The sequence below is a fragment of the Oncorhynchus mykiss genome, chromosome 4 (assembly GCF_057628025.1).
Source record: "Oncorhynchus mykiss isolate SJ-2025 chromosome 4, ASM5762802v1, whole genome shotgun sequence".
In the NCBI taxonomy this organism is placed as follows: domain Eukaryota; kingdom Metazoa; phylum Chordata; class Actinopteri; order Salmoniformes; family Salmonidae; genus Oncorhynchus; species Oncorhynchus mykiss.
This window is the reverse complement of record NC_143025.1, coordinates 43,306,953-43,332,918: the sequence shown is the minus strand read 5'-3', so window position 1 is coordinate 43,332,918 and position 25,966 is coordinate 43,306,953. Positions and strand designations below refer to the sequence as shown.

The 25,966-nt window shown below is 42.1% G+C and overlaps 2 protein-coding genes across 7 annotated transcripts in view; one reads left to right on the top strand and one right to left on the bottom strand.

Annotated features, from left to right (window-relative positions):
• Positions 1 to 583: 583 nt before the first annotated feature.
• Positions 584 to 9,243, bottom strand: ptgs2b (prostaglandin-endoperoxide synthase 2b). Its single transcript, NM_001124667.2, is given in 10 exon segments — positions 584 to 1,525; positions 2,382 to 2,529; positions 2,812 to 3,098; positions 5,066 to 5,312; positions 5,421 to 5,504; positions 7,533 to 7,714; positions 8,100 to 8,243; positions 8,457 to 8,600; positions 8,702 to 8,818; positions 9,177 to 9,243. Coding segments are annotated over 10 exon segments (1,830 nt in total). The 5' UTR covers positions 9,241 to 9,243; the 3' UTR covers positions 584 to 1,112.
• An 8,735-nt stretch (positions 9,244 to 17,978) lies between these two features.
• Positions 17,979 to 25,966, top strand: part of pla2g4ab (phospholipase A2, group IVAb (cytosolic, calcium-dependent)) — a 49,391-nt gene continuing 41,403 nt past the window's right edge. For 2 of the 6 annotated variants that reach the window (XR_016495284.1, XM_090232068.1), the window contains exon 1: positions 17,979 to 18,417. The gene's annotated coding sequence lies outside the window, so the exon portion shown is untranslated. The remainder of the gene's footprint in view (positions 18,418 to 25,966) is intronic. The other 4 variants (XM_021599738.3, XM_090232069.1, XR_016495283.1 and 1 more) reach the window with 2 other exon arrangements.

Genomic DNA, 25,966 nt, shown 5'->3' with positions numbered 1-25,966 from the left:
TAACAAAAGACTCCACTATGCAAGTGTCCTTTAGAATAGAATGTCACTGCGACAACTGTTAGCCAGTTAGATTGGGTGCTTGACTGCTGTTGTTAGGACAGAATACTTTGATCAACCCTTAAAGAGATTGGTGGAGCTAAAGCTTAAGAGAGTGAACGATGCTGAATGGGTGTAGATAAGAGCTCTCCAGCAGGTACCAAAGCAGTCAAGGCCATTTTCTCGAAAGTGAGGTTATAAGTTTATCAACTTTGATAGCAGAATTACTTTCCCAATGTTCCTCAAATGCAGTGCATGATATACCATTTAGTCTCTGCTTTTATTCAATGTAAAAAAACAAATTTTGCTACATAAGACCGAGTCAAGGCGGTCGGTCACATATGGAGGACAGAAAAGGGGAGAGAGGGAGGTTTGGCAGCACTGAGACAAGAACCTCTTTAACTACATGTTTTATCTTTGCACAAAGTACCCACTTAAACAAAAAGACATGAATGAGGATATCACAGTGATGGAATAAGCGGACTGAATAGCAACCTCTGCTGCAGTGTCATTTAGCAAATGTGAAAAGATAATGGAGTCATGCATTTCATTATAGACAGTGTTTTATTAGAACAATAAGGAGTCAGCTCAAGATTAAAAATACACAAAGAAAATACTTTAAGGGTTAGAGTATCAAAGTACAATGGACTTTACATACCTAACTAGCTTTTCCCTTGCACAATAAGTGGAGAACCAGCTCTAAGTTAGGTGGAATGTAACATTGTAACATGCAGTTAAGACGGAATGTTAGAGTCATGTTGTCAACTAAACGTGTTGAATTCAAGTATCAGTTGTTAAACAAAGTAAAATGACAAACAAACAATATTGCTAGTGCTATTTCTGATGTCAATAAAATAACAGAATACATTAAATTAGCTCTTAGAATAAATATAACCCAAACGTAAGGATTGGTTTTCTTTAAACTTACAAAAGTCATGTCAAAACAATGAGACATTACAAAAAAATGTTCTCAACAACATTTCTCAATAACGCTTCCCAGAATACAATAAATTAAATAAATATTAACATAAATAAATACATTAAATGCTTATACATTTAAATGCTGAATTGTCTTATCAGAGCTCAGTGGTCCTTTCTCTTAGAAGTACTGTGGGGTTGCGATCGTTACTTCCCGAATGTGCCGTACTGGAATTATTGACATTGGATCCATTGTCTTTTACGTCGGGCACATGAAAGGATGCCAAAGGGCAGGGGCCCTTGATGTTGCTGCACACCAGCCTCTGTAGGGACGCTGTGTTGATGATGTTAAAGCCGATGCTCCCACCGAAGGTGCTGGGCTTCCAGTACTCTGGCGAACAAATGGGGTTTCCCATCAGGCCTTTCAGGGAGTAGGGGGCACCCATCTCCACCATGGTCTCCCCAAAGATGGCATTGGTTCTTGGCTTCTCCACCAGCAGGCCTGGGTAGAGCTCCACAGCATCCACATGCCCATACATCTCCTCCAGCTCTGCAGCCATCTCCTTATCCCCTGAGAAACAGAGAGAGAGAGAGAGAGAGAGAGGGAAATCTTACATTACTCAGTCTGGCTTCTGGGAGAAAGGGTTATGTTAGGTACTCTACTCAACCTGGCTTATCTCAGTCTGACTAAGCTGACGTGGACATTATGATGACGACACACTGATGTAATGTATCTACATCTGACCTCGTGTCTTGTTTTGTCTACAGAACAAGTGTTAGTGAAAACGATACAATTTGAGAGCTGTTTCATAAGCATTTAGAGATTGAGTTTGCATACTTGATGCAATACACATAGTACACATAGTACTTCAAACTCATTCAACATCTTTCTCTCTCACTCTTACTCCCTCTGTGTGAAAAAGAGCAAGAGACACTCTCACACACACACACTTTGTTTATTCTCACACTGTCATTAAAGAAAAGCTTCTTCTTTCTGAGAGGAATGCAGCAGGCCTTGTGTGAGGCAGTGCAGTTTGTCGACCTCCCAGACGCCCCTCTGCCTGTTTACACCCGGCTCTCTGACATCACTAACTGCTTACACTATCTTTAACTAAAGTACACATCTGTTTGCCTTTGCTCCCTTAAAAGGAGCTCAGTATTGCTCCAATATAACTTACAGCAGCAGGCTCAAATCTGCCCAGGCTAATTTTATTACTATTTTAATGACCTTCCATCCATTCCCTTTACAGGCCTTAATTGAAAGCAGTATACCACAGGATGTCACACCTTCTACTGTTAATTCTACTCTAAAAAGTGAATTACACTAAATGATCACTGCATTACAATCTTATCACTATATACTCAATCCCAATGCTTAGGATGATAAGTGTTTATGTAATAGCTGTGATGCTAATGGTGGTTCTCACCTGTGAGGTCTTCGAAGGAGATGTATGGCTTCATGGAGAAGCGTTTCCTGTAGGCATTAAGGGACTGGTAGCGCATCTGTCTGCTGTTCTCTATGGACTTCAGAGCCACCATTAGCACTGCAGGGGGGACATTACGACCTCCAGCAACCTAAGGAGGAACGAGGTACAAGATGTAAGTCGACCAGCCTTCAATAACGAGTTTCTCTTTATTTTCAATGACTGACATTCCCTCAGGGTAAGCACTAAAGTAAAATATCAAGTCTGCTTAAAACTCACATAATAACATGCAACAATACCATTATCATTCACCCACATTTCAACCTTGGTTCACCAGGCCCCATTTACATTCCTAATTCTGAACCACACCTTAAGCAGCCACCCAGAGCCCACAGTGTACAACCTAAATCCCACACAGAAAGTGCCTCTTTACCCGTCCAGCAATCTGCTTGGTGAAGGACTCCACCAGGTTGGTGATGCCATGTGTGGTGACCACAGAGGTGTTGAAGACAAACTGTGGGTAGGAGTAGACCTGCTCCTGGATGTGGAAGGAGTCGGGCATCAGTGGGTGCCAGTGGTACAGGGTGTTGAACTCTGATGCGATGCGGTTCTGATACTGGAAACGCTCTTTGAAGAGAAGCTCTGGGTCGAACTTCAGCTTGAAGTGGTAGCCGCTCAGGTGCTGCACGTAGTCCTCGATCACAATTTTGATGGTCTCACCTACAGCAAGGAGCAAGGAGAGGGGCAATTAGTTATCACCTTTGTTGTTTCTTTATATATGCATGCTTCTACTCTTTACTTCAGGTTGTCCCACTGGAACAAAATTCCTTTTACAAGAGATTAAAAATCTCCATAAAGTCAATTTTGACATAATATCACAGAGTGATATCAACTCTCAAGTGTTGTTTTGGCGCCATTAAACTGCTGTCATGTTAGGCTTATTTACACAGTGACCGATCTACAACTTTTGTTAACTGACATTAACACATTTTACATTTACATTTTAGTCATTTAGCAGAGCTCTTATCCAGAGCGACTTACAGGAGCAATTAGGGTTAAGTGCCTTGCTCACTCAATCTCAATCACACTCCAATGCTGTTCATTGACTACAGCTCAGCGTTCAACACCATAGTACCCACGAACATCACTAAGCTAAGAACTTTGGGGCTAAACACCTCCTTCTGCAACTGGATCCTGGACTTCCTGATGGGCCGCCCCCAGGTGGTAAGAGTAGGCAACAACACATCTGCCACGCTGATCCTTAACACTGGGGCCCATCAGGGGTGTGTACTTAGTCCCCTCCTGTATTCCCTGTTCACCCACGACTGCGTGGCCAAACACAACCTTAACGTCATCATTAAGTTTGCTGACGACACAACAATGGTAGGCCTGATCACCGACAAAGATGAGACGGCCTATAGGGAGGTCAGAGAACTGGCAGTGTGGTGCCAGGACAACAACCTCTCACTCAATGTGAGCAAGACTAAGGAGCTGATCGTGGACTACAGGAAAAGGCGAGCCATACAGGCCCCCATTAACATTGATGGGGCTGTAGTGGAGTGGGTCGAGAGATTCAAGTTCCTTGGTGTCCACATCATTGTCCAAACATACCGAGACAGCCGTGAAGAGGACACGACAAAACCTTTTCACCCTCAGGAGACTGAAAAGATTTGGCATGGGTCCTCAGATCCTCAAAAGGTTCTACAGCTGCACCATCGAGAGCATCCTGACCGGTTGCATCACTGCCTGGTATGGCAACTGCTCAGCATCTGACCGTAAGGCGCTACAGAGGGTAGTGCGAACGGTCCAGCACATCACTGGGGCCAAGCTTCCAGCCATCCAGGACCTATATAATAGGCTGTGTCAGAGGAAAGCCCATAAAATTGTCAGAGACTCCAGTCACCCAAGTTATAGACTGTTTTCTCTGTTACCGCACTGTTTTCTCTGGTACCGGAGCGCCATGTCTAGGACCAAAACAGCTTCTACCCCCAAGCCATAAGACTGCTGAACAATTCATAAAATCGACAATAATATCAACAATTTACGTTGACACCCCTCCCTTTGGTACACTGCTGCTACTCGCTGTTTGTTTGTTACTTATGCATAGTCACTTCGCCTACACCTACATGTACAGATTACCTCAACTAGCCTGTACCCCCACACATTGACTCGGTACCGGTGCCCCCTGTATATAGCCTCGTTATTGTGTTACTTTTTATTTTAGTGTACTTGGTAAATATTTTCTTCTTCTTGAAACTGCACTGTTGGTTAAGGGCTTGTAAAGTAAGCATTTCACGGTAAAGTCTACATTTCTTGTATTTGGCGCAAGTGACAAATAAAGTTTGATTTGATTTATTATCAAGGACTTCATGTAAAAGGAGAATGCCACTTCCTGTGGTCAGACTCATAGAGAGGAAGTGAAAACAATGAGCACTGCTGTACATATGGGTCCACACTTGGTTCATTAGGTCGAAATACAATAGAATTTTCGGTCTGGATAGAATTTTGTAGAACATTGGGTCTGCATACAATATAATAGCTATTTGCAAATAAATGCAATATTTGATGGGCACAAGCTACAATAGACAATGTAAGATCTGCAGGATCTGACCACATGGCTTCCTTGTGATAATAAGCAGCAAGTCCTATACATCTCTCTTCACATACTGCTCGATTAGACTGCTTACCAATGAGAATGAGGCGAGATGTCTGGAAGAGCCTATCATCATCCCAGTCCGGATGTACCTCCTTCAGGACATCACAGACTCGGTTGTGTTCTCTCAGCCAGATGGTAGCATACATCATAAGACCAGGCACCAGGCCGAATGCCTCATGACCCACAGCGAAGCGGTGAGACTCAGGGACATGGGGAGGGTAGTGCATATCCACCCCTACCTCCTTCACTGTAGGTGGGTACACCTCTCCCTCCAAGACCTATAGAGAGTAAAGGTAAGAGAAGAGACAGTCAGCTGGGAATATGACAAACTGAATCTGTTCAGTGATGTTCAAGGTTATTTATAGTTGACAAGATCTGTCCAGTACCTGAAACTTCAGCTTGCCATCCTTGAAGAGCCGCAGATTGTGTTGCCTCTCAAGGTTATCACCGTAAATGTGACCCAGGTCCACCTGGAAATCAAGCACATACAGACGTAGGATCTTAATTTGAGTAAATTTGCTACAGCAGGAAAATAATCCTGCAGCAACAGGAAAAGTGGATTATTATGTGGATTATAATTAATGGATATTTTTGTAAGGGTTGACACATTTTTAGTAAGGGAAAATAAAGTCTGCGTTTTCAAAATGGAAATTAAACTTCAGAAGCTTTTTTAAACCTCAAATATACTACAAAGTTTACATTTCCTACATTGCAGGAAAGCTCTCCTGCAACCGGGTGATCAATTTAAGATCCTACATACAGTGTATTCTGAAAGTATTCAGACCACTTGACTTTTTCCACATTTTGTTATGTTACAGCCTTCTAAAATTGATTTTTAAATAATTATTCCCTCAATCTACACACAATACCCCATAATGACAAAGCAAAAACGGGTTTTTAGAAATGTTTGCAAATGAATTAAAACATTAAATATCAGTACTCAGTACTTTGGTGAAGCACCTTTGGCAGCAATTATAGCCTTGAGTCTTGTGTGTAACGCTATAAACTTGGCACGCCAGTATTTAGGGAGTTTCTCCCATTCTTCTCTACAGATCCTCTCAAGCTCTGTCAGGTTGGATGGGGAGTGTCGCTGCACAGCTATTTCCAGGTCTCTCCAGAGATGTTCGATTGGGTTCAAGTCCTGGCTTTAGCTGGACCACTCAAGGACATTCAGAGACTTGCTCCGAAGCCACTCCTGCATTGTCTTGACTGTGTGCTTAGGGTCATTGTCCTGTTGGAAGGTGAACCTTCACCCCAGTCTGAGGTCCTGAGCACTCTGGGGCAGGTTTTCAGCAAGGATCTCTCTGTACTTAACTCCGTTCATCTTTCCCCTCTGCTGACTAGTCTCAGAGTCCCTGCTGTTGAAAAACCTCCCGACAGAATGAAGCTGCCACAACCATGCTTCACCATATGGATGGTGCTAGGTTTCCTCCAGGTCAAAGAGTTCCATCTTGCTTTCATCAGACCAGAGAATCTTGTTTCTCATGGTCTGAGTCATTTAGGTGCCTTTTGGCCATCTCCAAACGGGCTGTCATGTGCCTTTTACTGAGGAGTGGCTTCCGTCTGGCCATTTTACCATAAAGGCCTGATTTGTGGAGTGCTGCAGAGATTGTTGTCCTTCTGGAAGGTTCTCCCATCTCCACAGAGGAACTCTGGATTTCTGTCAGAGTGATCATCAGGTTCTTGGTCACTTCCTTGACCAATGCCCTTCTCTCACGATTGCTCAGTTTGGTTGGGTGACCAGCTCTAGGAAGAGTCTTGGTGATTCCAAACTTTTTCAATTTAAGAATGATGGAGGACATTGTGTTCTTGGAGACCTTCAATGCTGCAGAAATGGTACCCTTCCCTCGATCTTTGCCATGACAAAATCCTGACTCGGAGCTCTACGGACAATTCCTTTGACCTCATGGCTTGGTTTTTAATCTGACATTTACTGTCAACTGTTGGACCTTACATTCACAGGTGTGTGCCTTTCCAAATCATGTCCAATCAATTTAAATTTACCACAGGTGGACTCCAAATTGTAGTAACATCTCAAAGATGATCAATGGAAGCAGGACGCACCTGAGCTCAATTTCGAGTCTCATAGAAAGTCTCCTATCTGAATACTTATGTAAATAAGGTATTTCTGTTTTGTTTATATACATTTTCAAACATTTCTAAAAAAATAAATAAAAAAAAAACGTTTTTGCTTTGTCATTATGGGGTATTGTGTGTAGATTGATAAGAAAAATAAATAATGTAATCAATTTTATAATAACGCTGTAATGTACCAAAAATCAAGGGGTCTGAATACTTTCCAAATGCCCAGTACGTAGACCTACATACATAAGAGATGTCTTCTTTCAGTTAACTCAATCTCTACGGTGAGACCAGGGTTGCCAAGACCCCACTAGCCCCCCTGTCATTTGATCCCTGGGCAAAACCATGTTGTAATGTTCAGTGCTGGTCTATTATGTGCTGTTATTGTGCTGGTGCTGTCCAGCATTGGTACTCACGCCGTGGCCCTTGGCTTTAGTGAAGGCCGGCCCCATCTTCTGGTCGGATTTGAAGAACTGGTGGGTGAAGTGTTGGGCAAAGAAGGCAAACATCAGACTGGAGCCCTGAGGGTCTGGGATAAACTTTCTCCTGATCAGGAGCTTCTTTGCCAGCATCTCCACATTAGGCAGCTCCTTCTTACCTGGATGGAGGAAAGCAGAGAGATTGGTTTAATTTAGAGGTTTGCTTTTTTAAATGTTGTAGTTTTATAAGATACAGGAGATTGTGCTTGTTTTTATCTTTAAATGAAATATATTGCCAATACAATAGAATAACCTGATCCTATATCCACCAAACCAAAAGTGGCATGGGAATGCCACATGGATTTTGGTGTGGCTCAGTGAGTATGACTTTCCTTCACAGTAAACCTCAGGCAAGTAGCCAGCTCTACACTACAGGGACTGTCAGGCATGTGCATGACGTAATGAAGCTATGGAGGTGAGGCATTGTTCAAAAATCTGAGAGAACAGGTTCAGATAGAGAGAGAGAGAGAGAGAGAGAGAGAGAGAAAGAGAGAGTTGGATTACCTACGACTCCCATAGGAGTTGGGCAATCCTTGGGCAGAGGAGGGAGCGTGCGTGTGTAGTAGGAGAGATTTGAGTAGGCTTCCCAGCTTTTATAATCATAGTCTGTATTGAAAGTCGGGGGGCTGTCAATCAGATGAGAGCGAGCTGGAGACAGAGAGAGCTCAAGTCATGAACATGAATTCCAAATAAACTGTGATGACTTTGTATGTTATTGTATTAGTAGCCCTACTTATTGAATGGCCTAGTTTTGACTAAGCAAAATCATCATGTCAAAACATCACTAGTTTTGACATGGTCAAATGGCAGGAGAGAAAACCTCATCAAGTCTACTGTATGATGCTATTGAACTCAACTCACATGTCAGAACATATCTCATGATAGCATCCCTGAGGAATGATATGCTGTTGATGATGTTCCAGAGCCCCTTGTAGTGGGTGAGGAGGTAATGCACTGTGTTCGGGGTTGGCTTCAGAGACACTTTAATCCACGTGAATAATTTAGCTGTTAAATCAAGAAAAAAGCATATTAAGAAGGTGTCTAGGGAGAACAAAAATAAAGGATTTTTTTAAAATGTTGATTTGTTTATATAGGATATAACTTACGTTGTGTGCAGTTGTGGCCATAAAATCCCGTGCGTGTGCAATCGCACTCATAGTCGTCGGCGCCCATGGCCGTACAAACGCCACGGTTCTGGCATGGCTGTGAGCAGCAAGGGTTGCCTGCATAAAAACATTTTTGTTTAAGTTAGACAAAGTGTAAAAAATTATGATCACATAAACATGGAATTGTCTGATTGTTTCGATGTACATACAATAGAATAACCTGATCCTAGGCCTACATATCAAATAATTCACATAGATTGGCTATATAAACAAATATAGCAAAGGCTATCAATTTATATAGCCCTAAAGAAAACGCTCAAAATGTTCGATAGCTGATAGAAAAGTAATTGATGAACTAAAATCAAATATAAAAAGAGTGAAACATTTTGTTAACACATTGCAAATACGATGATAGAAAACAAACACATTTAGACAGCACCAACGCTTCATAATTACTCTCCCATCATGTTTTTACCTCCTTCGCAGACAAATATTATGCCTAGAGACAGAAATAAAAGCGCCGATATGCTTCTGTTCATTCCAATGCCTTTTACCAATAGCGCGCCTCTGTTTTTCTTTCCAGTTTAAGGCTGTGAATGAAGCTGTTTGCAGCGAGGACACGTTTTATAGCAGGCCTACTGGGTGTGGGCTTGAGCGTGAGAACCTAAATTATTCGCTCACCAAGTGGTGTCGTCGACCCATCGAAGCGTTATGCTTATCGATAGATTAAAAATAGATTGACCAGTGGAAATATTTGTGATGAAGACTTTGATCACAATGAGCCATCTCAATCAAGCGAATATTAATTAAGCTATAGGAAACACACTATTTTAAAAATGTTATTCAGGTTTCAAGAAGATATAGGATAGGCTATAGATATTGCAGTAATGTGACTGCTGAATTTGCTATTAATTCATTTAACAAATCCATATTATGTTGCTAATGTTAATCTTACTTGATAATGACTGAATCTCAATCAATTTAATAGTACTGGTCAACGAATAATGTCCACATTTAACGTGTATTATATTACATTGCCAGACTTTTCAAATCCTATTTGGTATGGTTGCTTGGTGGAAATGTAATTCATAGCTTGTATTATAGGCCACAAATAGGTGATATTTAAATGTTTAAAAAAATCCACCTCAGTTTTTTCAGACCACCAGCCACAAAATCTCGCAAATGTCCAGTTTGAGAATCAACAAACAACCTAGTCTTTGCGCGCCCTCGAGTGGAGACATTTTACACACACCAATCACAGAGCACAATGGGAAATGGATTAAAGCTTACACAAATACTGGTACTTGGAAAGCTATTGTGTATTTAACATAATACACTTTTAATAACATACAAAAATATATGTTATTTGAATTATTGGAATCTAAGAATTTACATCTAGTCTCTTGTGCTGGGCAACTGGTGTAATACAGAGTACTGGTGACTCCTTAGTCCACCCACTCCATTCACAGCAATGCAATTAATTGTAGGCTATATAAAATATATATTGGGCATACTACATGTCTCAGCTAGAGGGGGTGGAAATTATTCAGTAAGATCTCTGCTAACCAAATATGTTTTATTTTTGAGGGGAACTGTGTCGTAAATATCCAGCAGCACTTTGCACTTTCCTTTCCATTGCCACCAATGCTATACACTGTTTATGAAATACATACTGCATTATAGAGAAACAGGTAAAATAGGTAAAAGCGGGGTTGGAAGTACTTAGTAGGGTCTGTAGAATCTATATCTGTCATTTCATGGGGGACTAGGGAATGTGGAGTGTTGTGGGTTTTTATTTTGAAGGTTTCTTCATTACCATACGTAAATAACGTCGTCGTTTGTGCTGCTGGAAGAACCAAGATGGAAGCAGGGCGGCACTTTTGGAAATGGGCGTACCTAACATGTAGCGTACCTACTGCATATGCATAAAGCGTTCCAAAGGAATTGAAATATCTGCTGGTTACTTTTCTCTGGGGTTTATCTGCAATTTATCTCCCCTACTGTGACCAGTGGTGGAAAAAGTACCCAATTGTCATACTTGAGTAAAAGTAAAGATACCTTAATAGAAAATGACTCAAGTAAAAGTGGAAGTCACCCAGTAAAAGTCTAAAAGTATTTGGTTTTAAATATACTTAAGTATCAAAAGTAAATGTAATTGCTAAAATATACTGAGTTATCAAACGTAAAAGTTAAAGTATGAATAATTTCAAATACGGCACCAATTTCTTATTTTTTAAATTTACTGATAGCCAGGGGCATGCTGCAACCCTCAGACATAATTTACAAACTAAGCATGTATTTAGTGAGTGCGCAAGATCAGAGGCAGGGGATGACCAGCGATGTACTCTTGATAATTGTGTGAATTAGACCATTTTCCTGTCCTGATAAGCATTCAAAATGTAACGAGTACTTTTGGGTGTCAGGGAAAATGTATGGAGAAAAAAGTACATTGTTTAGTTTAGTAATGTAGTAAAGTATAAAGTTGTCAATAAAAAATATAAAAAGTAAAGTACAGATACCCCAAAAAACTACTTAAGTAGTACTTTCAAGTATTTTTACTTAAGTACTTTACATCACTGACTCTCATGGGACGCCTTTGAGGTCAGATAGGTAGGCTAGCCTATAGCAATATCTCTAATACAACCCATGAGCCACATTTCAGGTTTCGATTTGTCCCCCCCAAATTTCTGACTTCCTACACTATCAAAGCTAGTAGTTGAATTACACTACAGGGGTGCGTAGTTTTTGAGAGACCGTGTTTACACCTCCTGCTCATAGTACACAATGGAACCATACTTCTGCATATGATTACATATGTTCTAGGATTTATGAGATGATACTGTTTTCAAGGTAAGAGGGAAAATAACAGGCATTCCTCTATGTTGCATGTTTGTTACAATACAAACACCTTAGGCCTATTATGTAGGACATAGCCTATTTAACCATTTTGACATTCTGCCCTTGCGAGATTGCTGTGTGCAGTGGTGTGTCAAGTGTATTGACTTCCTGATCTTGATGGATTTGGCAAGTCAAACATAATATATTTGCCTTATTAGACCACTATTTAATTCCATTGTTAGCCAATTCTATCATAACTTGAAATATCTTACATTTTCTACAACTCAGCAAGGAATGAGAAACCCTCCTTTGAATTACCTTTATGCGATTCATAAAAGGATCAACCACTGAAGATATTTAGCAAATAGTGATATCTGATCGATCTGGGATTGATTATGCTCAGCATCCTTAACTGGATAATTCCAATCTAGCAGATTAGGCTAACATGACTAACCTAGCGATGAGTAGGCTACTAGTGATGGGAAGTTAGGCTCTTTTTACTGTCTCGGATCTTTTCAACTCGTTCAGTCAAAAGCACAAATCTTTCGACAAATTTTCTTAATTTATGCCGAGGTAAGGTTGAAAGTACTTAGTATGGTCTTTGGAATCTACATTGGCAAGAAAAGTTGTGTGAACCCTTTGGAATTATCTGGATTTCTGCATAAATTGGTCATCAAATTTGATCTGATCTTCATCTAAGTCACAACAATAGACAAACATAGTGTGCTTAAACTAATAACACAAAAAAAATATTGTATTTTTCATTTATCATTCACAGTGTAGGTTGGAAAAAGTATGTGAACCCCTAGGCTAATGACTTTTCCAAAAGCTAATTGGAGTCAGGAGTCAGCAAACATGGAGTCCAATCAATGAGACGAGATTGGAGATGTTGGTTAGCACTGCCTTGCCCTATAAAAGACACTCACAAAATGTGAGTTTGCTATTCACAAGAAGAATTGATTGATGTGAACCAAATGCCTTGAACAAAAGAGATCTCAGAAGACCTATGATTAAGATTTGTTGACTTGCATAAAGCTGGAAAGGGTTACAAAAGTATCTCTAAAAGCCTTGATGTTCATCAGTTCAGCACTGTTGCTACAATCCTTAGTAGTGGCCGTCCTGCAAAAATGACTGCAAGAGCACAGCGCAGAAAGCTCAATGAGGTTAAGAAGAATCCTAGAGTGTCAGCTAAGGAATTACAGAAATCTCTGGAACATGCTAACATCTTTGTTGACAAGTTTACAATACAGTGCAGTGGGGAGAACAAGTATTTGATACACTGCTGATACACAAGAAGCATCTCAAGGTCCAGACCTGAACCCAATAGAAAATCTTTGGAGGGAGCTGAAAGTCCTTATTGCCCAGTGATAGCCCAGAAACCTGAAGGATCTGGAGAAGGTCTGTATGGAGGAGTGGGCCAAAATCCCTGCTGCAGTGTGTGCAAACCTGGTCAAGAACTACAGGAAACGTATGATCTCTGTAATTGCAAACAAAGGTTTCTGTACCAAATATTAAGTTCTGCTTTTCTGATGTATCAAATACTTATGTCATGCAATAAAATGCAAATTAATTACTTAAAAATCATACAATGTGATTTTCTGGATTTCTGTTTTAGATTCCGTCTCTCACTGTTGAAGTGTACCTATGATAAAAATTACAGACCTCTACATGCTTTGTAAGTAGGAAAACCTGCAAAATTGGCAGTGTATCAAATACTTGTTCTCCCCACTGTAAAACACTGAACAAGAATGGTGTTCATGTGAGGACACTACTGAAGAAGTCACCACTGTCCAAAAAAACATCTGAAGTTTGCAAAAGTGCACCTGGATGTTCCACAGCGCTACTGGCACAATATTCTGTGGACAGATGAAACTACAGTTGAGTTATTTGGAAGGAACACACAACCCTATGTGTGGAGAAAAAAAGGCACAGCACACCAACATCAAAACCTCATCCCAACTGTAAACTATGGTGGAGGTATCATCATGGTTTGGGGCTGCTTTGCTGCCTCAGGGCCTAGACAGCATTCTATCATCGACGGAAAATTGAATTCCCAGGTTTATCAAGACATTTTGTATGAGAACGTTAGGCTATCTGTCCGCCAAATTAAGCTCAACGACCCAAAACACAGAAGTAAATCAACAACAGAATGGCTTCAACAGAAGAAAATAGAGCTAGCCCATGTTAGGCCCATCTCCCGGCTAGCTGAAGAGTTCCATCAGCCACTCCTGGGCTACTATACCTATTTTGCCAATTGGCCTGGACCCATTTTACTGTCGGTGCGGATCCCCGCTGGTCCTTCACGACTAGACTACCAATGTAATCTGCCTGAGGGAGTTATTCAACTGGCCCCTCCGTCGCGACATGCCCTGAATGACCATCTGCTAGCCTGCTAACCACGGACCGCTAGCTGTCTAGAGCATATCGGCTGTTAGCTGAATAGGTCCATCGGACAATTTCTTGGGCCACTAAAGCTATTCTGGCACGGAACCCTACTAATTAATCACGACTGGTCTACCGAAGTAAACGCACGAGGAGGCTATAAACAGACTTCCCTATCGCGACGTCCCTCTGAGGACATTCTGCTAGCTTGCTAGCCCCGGCCCGCTAGCTGTCTAAATTGCCGTGTCTCCAACCAGCCTCACTACTCACTGGACCCTTATGATCACTCGGCTACGCATGCCTCTCCTTAATGTCAGTATGCCTTGTCCATTGCTGTTCTGGTTAGTGATTATTGTCTTATTTCACAGTAGAGACTCTAGCCCTGCTCAATATACCGTAGTCAACCCTTCAGTTCCACCTCCTACACATGCGATGACATCACCTGGTTTAAATGGTGTTTCTAAAGACAATATCTCTCTCATCATCAGTCAATGCCTAGGCTTACCTCCATTGTATTCACATCCTACCATAACTTTGCAGTGCCTAGCTCCACTCCTATGCCCCAGGTGCTCTCATTTGTTGACTTCTGTAACCGTAAAAGCCTTGATTTCATGCATGTTAACATTAGAAGCCTCCTCCCTAAGTTTGATTTATTCACTTCTTTAGCACACTCTGCCAACCCTGATGTCCTAGCCGTGTCTGAATCCTGGCTTAGGAAGACCACCAAAAACCCTGAAAATTCCATTCCTAACTATAACATTTTCTGACAAGATATATCTGCCAAAGGGGCGGAGTTGCAATCTACTGATTACTCTGCAGGCTGTCTTACTATCCAGGTCTGTACCCAAACAATTCGAGCTTCTACTCTTAAAAATCCACCTTTCCAGAAACAAGTGTCTCACTGTTGCCACTTGCTATAGACCACCCTCTGCCCCCAGGTGTGCTCTGGACACCATATGTGAACTGATTGCCCCCCATCTATCTTCAGAGCTCGTGCTGCTAGGTGACCTAAACTGGGACATGCTTAACACCCTGGCCATCCTACAATCTAAGCTTGATGCCCTTAATCTCACACAAATTATCAATGAACCTACCAGGTACAACCCCAAAGCTGTAAACACGGACACCTTCATAGATATCATCCTAACCAACTTGCCCTCCAAATACACCTCTGCTGTTTTCAACCAAGATCTCAGCGATCACTGCCTCCATGCCTGCATCCGTAATGGGTCTGCGGTCAAACGACCACCCCTCATCACTGTCAAATGTTCCCTATAACACTTCAGCGAGCAGGCTTTTCTTATCGACCTGGCCCGGATATCCTGGAAGGAATTTGACCTCATCCCATCAGTAGAGGATGCCTGGTTATTCTTCGAAAGTGCTTTCCTCACCATCTTAAATAAGCATGCCCCATTCAAAAAATGTAGAACCAGGAACAGATATAGCCCTTGGTTCTCTTCAGACCTTGACCAGCACAAAAACATCCTGTGGCGTTCTGTATTAGCATCAAATAGCCCCCGTGATATGCAACTTTTCAGGGAAGTTAGGAACCAATATACACAGGAAGTTAGGAAATCTAAGGCTATCTTTATCAAGCAGAAATTTGCATAATGTAGCACAAACTCAAAAAGGTTCTTGGACACTAAAGTCCATGGAGAACAAGAGCACCTCCTCTCAGCTGCCCACTGCACTGAGGCTAGGAAACACTGTCACCACCGATAAATCCAATATAATTGAGAATTTCAATAAGCATTTTTCTACTGCTGGCCATGCTTTCCACCTGGCTACCCGCCCAAGCCTCCCCATTTCTCCCTCACCCAAATCCAGATAGCTGATGATCTGAAAGAGCTGCAAAATCTGGACCCATACAAATCAGCCGGGCTAGACAATCTGGACCCTCTCTTTCTAAAATGATCTGCAGAAATTGTTGCAACAACCTATTACTAGCCTGATCAACCTCTCTTTCATAATGTCTGAGATTCCCAAAGATTGGAAAGCTTCCGCAGTCATTCCCCTCTTCAAAGGGGGAGACACTCTAGATCCAAACTGCTATAGACCTATATCTATCATACCCTGCCTTTCTAAGTCTTTGAAAGCCAAGTTAACAAACAGATCACAAACCATTTAGAATCACACTGTACCTTCTCCGCTCTGCAATCTGGTTTCAGAGCTGGTCATGGGTGCACCTCAGCCACGCTCAAGGTCCTAAACGATATCATAACCCCCATCGATAAGAGACAATACTGTGCAGCCGTCTTCATCGACCTGGCCAAGACTTTCGACTCTGTCAATCACCACATTCTTATCGGGAGACTCAACAGCCTTGGTCTCTCAAATGATTGCCTCGCCTGGTTCACCAACTACTTCTCTGATTAAGTTCAGTGTATCAAATCAGAGGGCCTGTTGTCCGGACCTCTGGCAGTCTCTATGAGGGTGCCACAGGGTTCAATTCTCAGGCCGACTCTCTTCTCTGTATACATCAATGATGTCGCTCTTGCTGCTGGTGATTCTCTGATACACCTCTACTCAGACGACACCATTCGGTATACTTCTGGCCCTTCCTTGGACACTGTGTTAACAAATTTCCAGACAAGCTTCAATGCCATACAACTCTCCTTCCGTGGCCTCCAACTGCTCTTAAATGCAAGTAAAACTAAATGCATGCTTTTCAACCGATCGCTGCCCGCACCTGCCCGCCCGTCCACCATCACTACTCTGGATGGTTCTGACTTAGAATACGTGGACAACTACAAATACCTAGGTGTCTGGTTAGACTGTAAACTCTCCTTCCAGACTCACATTTAGCATCTCCAGTCCAAAATTAAATCTAGAATCGGCTTCCTATTTCGCAACAAAGCATCCTTCACTCATATCACAGTGCCATCCATTTTATCACCAAAGCCCCATATACTACCCACCACTGCAACCTGTACGCTCTCGTTGGCTGGCCCTCGCTTCATACTCGTCGCCAAACCCACTGGCTCCAGGTCATTTACAAGTCTTTGCTAGGTAAAGCCCCACCTTATCTCAGATCACTGGTCACCCCCAAAGCCAATTCCTCCTTTGGCCACCTTTCCTTTCAGTTCTCTGCTGCCAATGACTGGAACGAACTGCAAATATCACTGAAGCTGGAGACACATATCTCCCTCACTAGCTTTAAGCACCAGCTGTCAGAGCAGCTCACAGATCACTGCACCTGTACATAGCCCATCCAACTACCTCATCCCCATACTGTATTTATTTATTTATCTTTCTCCTTTGCACCCCAGTATCTCTACTTGCACATTCATCTTCTGCACATCTACTATTCCAGTGTTTAATTGCTATATTGGAATTACTTCGCCACCATGTCCTATTTATTTCCTTACCTAATTTTCACACACTGTATATAGACTTTTTTCTACTGTATTATTGACTGTATGTTTGTTTATTCCATGTCTAACTCAGACATCGCAAAAACATTGCTAAACTGAAACAGTTTTGTAAAGTGGAATGGTCCAAAATTCTTTCTGATCGTTGTTCAGGTCTGATCCGCAACTACAGAAAATGTTTGGTTGAGGTTATTGCTGCCAAAGGAGGGTCAACCAGTTATCAAATAACACATTTTGTTGTGTTACAGCCTGAATTCAAAAGGGATTACATTTTTCTTTCTCTCACCCATCTAAACACAATACCCCATAATGACAAAGTGAAAAAAAGTTTTTAGAAACCTTTGCAAATGTATTGAACATGAAATTCAGAAATATCTCATTTATATACAGTAATTATTCACACCCCTGAGTCAATACTTTGTAGAAGCACCTTTGGCTGCAATTACAGGGATTTTACCATGAGGCCAATGGTGACTTTAAAACAGTTTTAAAAAGTACCCAATTGATTTTTTTAAATTAAAATTTCTCGTTGTTTTCATAAATCCCTTCTTGCGGAATAAGCACAATAAAAAGGCCATTGATTAAAATGTAATATCTTTTGAATTAGTTATCGACATTGACATTTTTAAATGCAGGCTTTTATTTGAAAGGTTTCCTCGTTACCATACAGAGTGACGTCGTCGTTTGCGCTGCTGGTGGAACCAAGATTGAAGCAGGGGCGCACTTTTGGAAATTATTGCATACCCTACGCATGTAGCGGCGTAGCCTACGGATGTAGCGGCGTACCAAGTTTACCAAAGGAATTTAAATATCTGCAGGTTACTTCTCTATCGGGGTTTCTCTGCAATTTATGTCGCTTTCTCCCATGGGACGCATTTGTGGCCAGATAAGTAACGTTAGGCTAGCCTATAACAATTTCTCTAATACAACCCATGCGCCACATTTCAGGTTTCGATTTGTCCCCCCCAAAAGTTCTGACTTCCTTAATTATTACAGCTGGAAGTTGAGTTGCGCTACAGGGGTGAGTACGTTTTTAGCACCTCCTGCTCCTCGTATACAGTGGAACAGTACTTCTGCATAGGATGACATATTTTCCTGGATTTATGAGCTGATACTGTTCTCAAGGTAAGTGGAAAAATAACTGGCATTCCTCTATGTTGCATGTTTGTTACAATACAAACCATTTTGACACGTTGCCCTTTGCAATATTGCTGTGCGCAGTGGTGTGTCAATTGTATTGACTTCATGATCTTTATGGAATTGGCAAGTCAAAGATAATATATTTATTAGACCACGATTTAATTCCATTGTTAGCCAAATCGATCATAACTTGAAATACCTTATCTCCTTATCACTTTGTTAATTTTCTTCAAATCAGCAAGGAATGATACACTCCTTTGAATTATCTTTATGTGATTCATAAAATGATCAACCACTGAAGATATTTGGCAAATAGTGATGTCTGATCTATCTGGGATTGATTATGCACAGCAACCTTAACCGGATGATTCCAATCTAGCAGATTCGGCTAACATGATTTACCTAGCGATGAGTAGGCTATTAGTGATGAGAAGTTAGGCTCTTGTTACTGTCTCGGATCTTTTCGACTCGTTCAGTAAAAATAACAAATCTTTCGACTCATTTCGTTCATTTGTGTCTGTAATGCCCAGAGCATGTAGTACCTCTACCCGCGAACGATGAACTGAAAACTCTCTAAAGAGTCATGATTCTACAAGCATCTCGTTCACATGTCGTTCATCATAAGGGGCTTATTGTAGCTGTCATTTGTGAATGAGACTTATAACAGTGTGCTGTAAAAACAGTACATTGGTTGATTGCTAGGCATACAAATACTACTATTTCTTGATACATTTGAAACGAGTTCTAGTTGTAACCGCAACCTGACTAGATTGTAAACAAGTCTTGGCGGAATGCATTGCTTGAACGCTCTGAACAGGGCCTGGTTAAGAAATCATAGGCCGTGAGGGGGGGTTTTCCGTGCAAATTATAATTTCATGTAAACAAATCCGTGCACCAAGATGCAAATCCGTGCACCACGATGCAATTCGATGTGTGGTACATTTACTATTGAAGAAAAATCCCTTTAATAATAAAGGCATAATAACTTTTGCAATGTGGCATAGACTCCACTTGATCAGAAGCATTTTTACGATTTCCACACATTGGGAACATTTGTTAATTGCCTTTCAAAAACGCATTTCATCAAATGTTATGTCATATACATGATAGAAGACATCAGCTGAATGTTTTTCAATAGCACACAAAGGACTGAAATAGTGACTACTTTGACAAATTGAGATCAATCTGGTCTTGAATTCAAAGAAAAAATAGCCCAGGCCAATGAAGCGACACGCAGATTGTACCATATTAGGAGGCTATATCAATCTGTGTCGCTTCATTGGCCTGGGCTATTGTTTTTTTAAATTCAAGACCAGATTGATCTCATATATATATATATATATATATATATATATATATATAGTATTCAGACCCCTTGACATTTTTCACATTTTATTTTGTTACAACCTTACTCTAAAATTGATTAAATTTCATTTTTTCCCCTAATCAATATCCAATAATGACAAATAAAATAAAAGGTTTTTAGAAATGTTAGTAAATGTATAAAAAACGACAAATTTCACATTTACGTAAGTATTCAGACCCTTTACTTTATACTTTATTGCAGCACATTTGGCATCGATTACAGCCTCAAGTCTTCTTGGGTATGACTCTACAAGTTTGGCACACATGTATTTGGGGTTTGTCCCATTCTTCTCTGCAGATCCTCTCAAGCTCTGTCAGGTTGGATGGGGAGCGTCGCTGCACAGCTATTTTCAGATCTCTCCAGAGATGTTCGATTGGGTTCAAATCCAGGTTCTAGCTGGGTCACTTAAGGACATTCAGAGACTTGTCCCGAAGCCACTCCTGCGTTGCCTTGGCTGTGTGCTTAGGGTCGTTGTCCTTTTGGAAGGTGAGCCTTCGACCCAGTCTGAGGTCCTGAGCGCTTTGGAGCAGGTTTTCATCAAAGATCTGTTCATCTTTCCCTCGATCCTGACTAGTCTCCCAGTCCCTGCCGCATGATGATGCTGCCACCACCATTGCTGGATCACACTTCCTTGACAACAAACGTGGAGAACTTTGAGAAAAGTTCACAAATCAAAAGCATATTTTTGATACCTCGTAGGGATTTCAAAGACACAAAAATGTTTTTGAACTCCTGGAAAGAGATCGGGGAGGTAAACGGAATAGATGCGATTGGTGCACATGGATTGGCGCACTTCAACAAATCTGTCCAAATGAGTGGATATTTGTCAAATCCATTATGATTGATTCATTATAACAGGCCCACAAAGTGGAAAATCTGATTTCGACATATTTGGCTTTTTTCACTGGGTAACATTTAGAAGACACTTTTCAGCAAAACTGCTAAATGCTAACTGCCATTCGTATACGCTTGTAACATAGATAGCATACAGAAATTGGTGGTGGTAGTTCAAGTAGTTTTTAACTGTAATGCAATTGATTGATGACATGAACATGTGATTATAATGCTTGTATAGATGTTAACCCCAATACATTTTTACCTCAACATAGTTTGGTTAAAAAATATGATTTTGCTGGGGGGGCAATGGTGGGCTGCCCCGGTCAACTGTAAGTGCTGTTATTGTAAAGTGGAAATGTCTAGGAGCAACAACGGCTGAGCTGCGAAGTGGTAGGTCACACAAGCTCACAGAACGGGACCGCAGAAGCGTGTAGCTCGTAAAAATCATCTGTCCTCGGTTGAAACGTCAGCACACAAACTATTTGTCAGGAGCTTCATGAAATGGGTTTCCATGGCCGAGCAGCCACACACAAGCCTAAGATCACCATGCGCAATGCCAAGCGTCGGCTGGAGTGGTGTAAAGCTCACCTCCATTAGACTCTGGAGCAGTGGAAACGCGTTCTCTGGAGTGATGAATCACGCTTCACCATCTGGCAGTCCGACAGACAAATCTGGGTCTGGCGGATGCCAAGCAAACGCTATCTGCCCGAATGCATAGTGCCAACTGTAAAGTTTGATAGAGGAGGAATAATGGTCTGAGGCTGTTTTTCCATTGTTCGGGCTAGGCTCTTTAGTTCCAATGAAGGGACATCTTAACAATACAGCATACAATGACATTCTAGACAATTCTGTGCTTCCAACTATGAGGCAAGAGTTTGTGGTAGGCGCTTTCCTGTTTCAGCATGACAATGCCCCTGTGCACAAACCAAGGTCCATACAGAAATAGTTTTGTCAAGATCAATGTGGAAGAACTTGACTGGCCTGCACAGAGCCGTGACCTCAATCACATCGAACACCTTTGGGATGAATTGGAACGCAGTCTGCGAGCCAGGCCTAATCGCCCAAAATCAGTGCCCGACCTCACTAATGCTCTTATGGCTGAATGGAAGCAAGTCACGGCAGATGTCCACATACTTTTGGTAATGTAGTGTATTCTCTGTGTCAACCCCTTTCTTGTCAGTTGAATTATGATTTATGTACGTTTTGTTCCTGTACCTTAGATGTCAGTTCATTTTTAAGTTAAGAATTTATAGGACAGTCTGTTTTTTCATTTCAGTTCAGTTATCCATTTTTGTCTATTTTAAAGCATGTTTTGGTTTATTTCCTCTTGTAATTATTTGTATTTTTGAAAATTAAGAATAAAACCCCTACTTGTTTGCACCCTATCTCAGTGTTTCTCATTGCCTCCATGGTCATCCCTAATACAGTGTTATTCAATTCAAAATGTATTGGCTAGATATTTCACCTGTGTACATGGCATGTGTGAATGTCTGACTGAAAAAGTTTTTTGAGCCTGCTTTGAGCCATAACTAATCCTTTATTAGGTTACCTGAGTGGTATTGAGAATCCTCACGGCCAAGTGAAGAATCTTGTAGTGTGTGACCCCGTCTCGGCCACATAATTTAGTGTGCGCACCCCTACGTTGGCAAGACAAAACTACAGGAGTTGTTTAATGTGAGGAATTGTTTAATGTGAGAGGCTCAACAATGTTAGGATTTTGAAAGTCGTATAGCCTGGCTTTACAAAATTAAAATCTTGATTTCAACCTGGCCTGATTGTACAATTTACTTCAGTTTGTCGTCACATTGGCTTGCGAGGCTACGTCAGCCGATCTAGGCTATGTCAGCTGCAGCATTATGTTTGATCTGCACATGTGCCAGCACCAGCATCCCTCTTACAATATGCAGGTGTGAAGTGAATTTGGAAAAGTATCCATTTTAGAAAAAGTGTCGCCTACAAACTTTATGAATCCAAACTAAGGATTTAAATAGGATTCCCAAAACGAACATGGTCGCATTGGTAGAATGTTTATTTTGATTGATGTTTTTATTCCTTTATCAAAAACCCACCAGGTAGCCTGATTTTAGAAATGACATGTAAACAGGATTATTAGGAAATCATCTGGTTTAAATCAAACCATTATATTAATCTGACTGCATAATCAGTGCCGGCCGTGTTCCTATTGGTCAGTCACTGGGATCGGCTCATAACACCAGCCACGCTACATGATAAAGGCTACATTTTTGACACTGACAGAACTTTGTTGGTGCCTATGACCACACCTAGTGGTACTTAAGCGGCAGACCTAGACCTTGTCACACTGAACAACCCAAAGACCAGGGCCGGACTGGGACAAGAATTCGTCCCTTCCTATTTATCCACACAAGCCTACATCACTGCACGTGGTGCTAATTTACCCAGTAATCTCACCCAGTACATCTGTAAAAGTTTGAGGGTTTTAGGTTCCAATGGATAGGGGGGTGGTCCCTCTGCTGTTTCCTGACGTCCACAATCGGCTCCTTTGTTTTGTTGACTTTGGGTGAGAGGTTATTTTCCTGGCACCACACTCCCAGGGCCCTCACCTCCTTCTGTAGGCTGTCTTCATCATTGTTGATAATCAGGCCTACTACTGTTGTCATCTGCAAACTTGATGATTGAGTTGGAGGCGTGTGTGGCCACGCAGTCATGGGTGAACAGGGAGTACAAGAGGGGGCTGAGCACGCATCTTCGTGGAGCCCCTGTGTTGAGTATCAGGAAAGTGGAGGTGTTTTTTTCCTACCTTCACCACCTGGGGATGGCCCGTCAGAAAATCCAGGACCCAGTTGCACAGGGTGGGATTCAGACCCAGAGCCTCAAGCTTAATTATGAGCTTGTAGGGTACTATGGTGGTAAATGCTGAGCTATAGTCAATGAACAGCATTCTAACATAGGTATTCCTATTGTCCAGATGGAATAGGGCAGTGTGCAGTGTTATGGCGATTACATCGTCTGTGGATCTATTGGGGCCATAAACAAATTTAAGTGGTTATATGGTGTGAGGTAAGGTAGAGGTGATATGATCCTTGACTAGTCTCTCAAAGCACTTCATGGTGACAGAAGTGAGTGCTACGGGGCTACGGTTCAGTTACCTTTGCTTTCTTGGGTAAAGGAACAACCAGCCAGCTGGTCTGCACATGCTCTGAGGATGCGGCTCGGGATGCCGTCTGGGCCGGCAGCCTTGCGAGGGTTAACACACTTAAATGTCTTACTCACGTTGGCCACGGAGAAGGAGAGCCCACAGTCCTTGGTAGCGGTCCCTCGTCTTTGGCACTGTGTTATCCTCAAAGAGGGTGAAGAAGGTGTTTAGCTTGCCCGGAAGCAAGACGTCGGTTTCCGTGACGTGGTTGGTTTTCCTTTTGTAGTCTTTAATTGTCTGTAGACCCTGCCACTGACTGGCGAGACATGGTCCGTCTCATATTTTTTAACCACCTCATGTTTAAAACAAATACAATTTGAGTTGATTTATTTTATTATTATAGTGTCATGCATCATTAGGATGGCCATCCCACATGGCCTATAAGATACTATATTTGTTGTAGCAAAATAAAATAATCATGTCTATATAGGCACACATATACTGAACAAAATATAAACTCAACATGCAACAATTTTACTGAGTTACAGTTCATATAAAGAAATCAGTCAATTGAAATAAATTAATTAGGCCCAACTCTGTGTCACGGATTCCCCCGGTATTGCTGCTCATTCCGTGCACCAGCTCCGGAGGTCTACGTCACTGGCCTCTAGGCGTCACTGAACTGTTTCATTACACACATCAGGTTTCCATTCCCGCTGTTAAGTAATTGTATATATGTGTCCTCTGTTCACCATTGTTTTGTCATTTATTGTTCCCATGTCCGTTGGTCTCGTGAGTACCTGTGCTTTGTTGTTTTGGCTTCCGTGCTGAGTGTATTGTGTACTCGTTATTACGGGTTTTGTCCCGTGTATTTATTAGAGATTTAACCTCCCTCTTTTGTTTGGGTTACATCCCTGTGTTTTTGTGTTTGTTTTGGGCTTCGTCCCGAGCCTTTCATGGCATGTTGTAATTTGTTACGTATTCCTGTGCCTGTCGCCAATAATTTATACAACGTGACACTATGGGCTTCACATGATTCGGTCTAATGTAGCAAAAGTTGAAATTGTGTTTTTTACATTGGATAAAAGTAGAGACTCAGAGCTAGAAAATGGGACACTGCTCAAAAAAATAAAGGGAACACTTAAACAACACAATGTAACTCCAAGTCAATCACACTTCTGTGAAATCAAACTGTCCACTTAGAAAGCAACACTGATTGACAATAAATTGCACATGCTGTTGTGCAAATGGAATAGACAACAGGTGGAGATTATAGGCATTTAGCAAGACACCCCCAATAAAGGAGTGGTTCTTCAGGTGGGGACCACAGACCACTTCTCAGTTCCTATGCTTCCTGGCTGATGTTTTGGTCACTTTTGAATGCTGGCAGTGCTTTCACTCTAGTGGTACCATGAGACGGAGTCTACAACCCACACAAGTGGCTCAGGTAGTGCAGCTCACCCAGGATGGCACATCAATGCGAGCTGTGGCAAGAAGGTTTGCTGTGTCTGTCAGCGTAGTGTCCAGAGCATGGAGGCGCTACCAGGAGACAGGCCAGTACATCAGGAGACGTGGAGGAGGCCGTAGGAGGGCAACAACCCAGCAGCAGGACCGCTACCTCCGCCTTTGTGCAAGGAGGAGCAGGAGGAGCACTGCCAGAGCCCTGCGAAATGACCTCCAGCAGGCCACAAATATGCATGTGTCTGCTCAAACGGTCAGAAACAGACTCCATGAGGGTGGTATGAGGGCCCGACGTCCACAGGTGGGGGTTGTGCTTACAGCCCAACACCGTGCAGGACGTTTGGCATTTGCCAGAGAACACCAAGATTGGCAAATTTGCCACTGGCGTCCTGTGCTCTTCACAGATGAAAGCAGGTTCACACTGAGCATGTGACAGACGTGACAGAGTCTGGAGACGCCGTGGAGAACGTTCTGCTGCCTGCAACATCCTCCAGCATGACCGGTTTGGCGGTGGGTCAGTCATGGTGTGGGGTGGCATTTCTTTGGGGGGCCGCACAGCCCTCCATGTGCTCGCCAGAGGTAGCCTGACTGCCATTAGGTACCGAGATGAGATCCTCAGACCCCTTGTGAGACCATATGCTGGTGCGGTTGGCCCTGGGTTCCTCCTAATGCAAGACAATACTAGACCTCATGTGGCTGGAGTGTGTCAGCAGTTCCTGCAAGAGGAAGACATCGATGCTATGGACTGGCCCGCC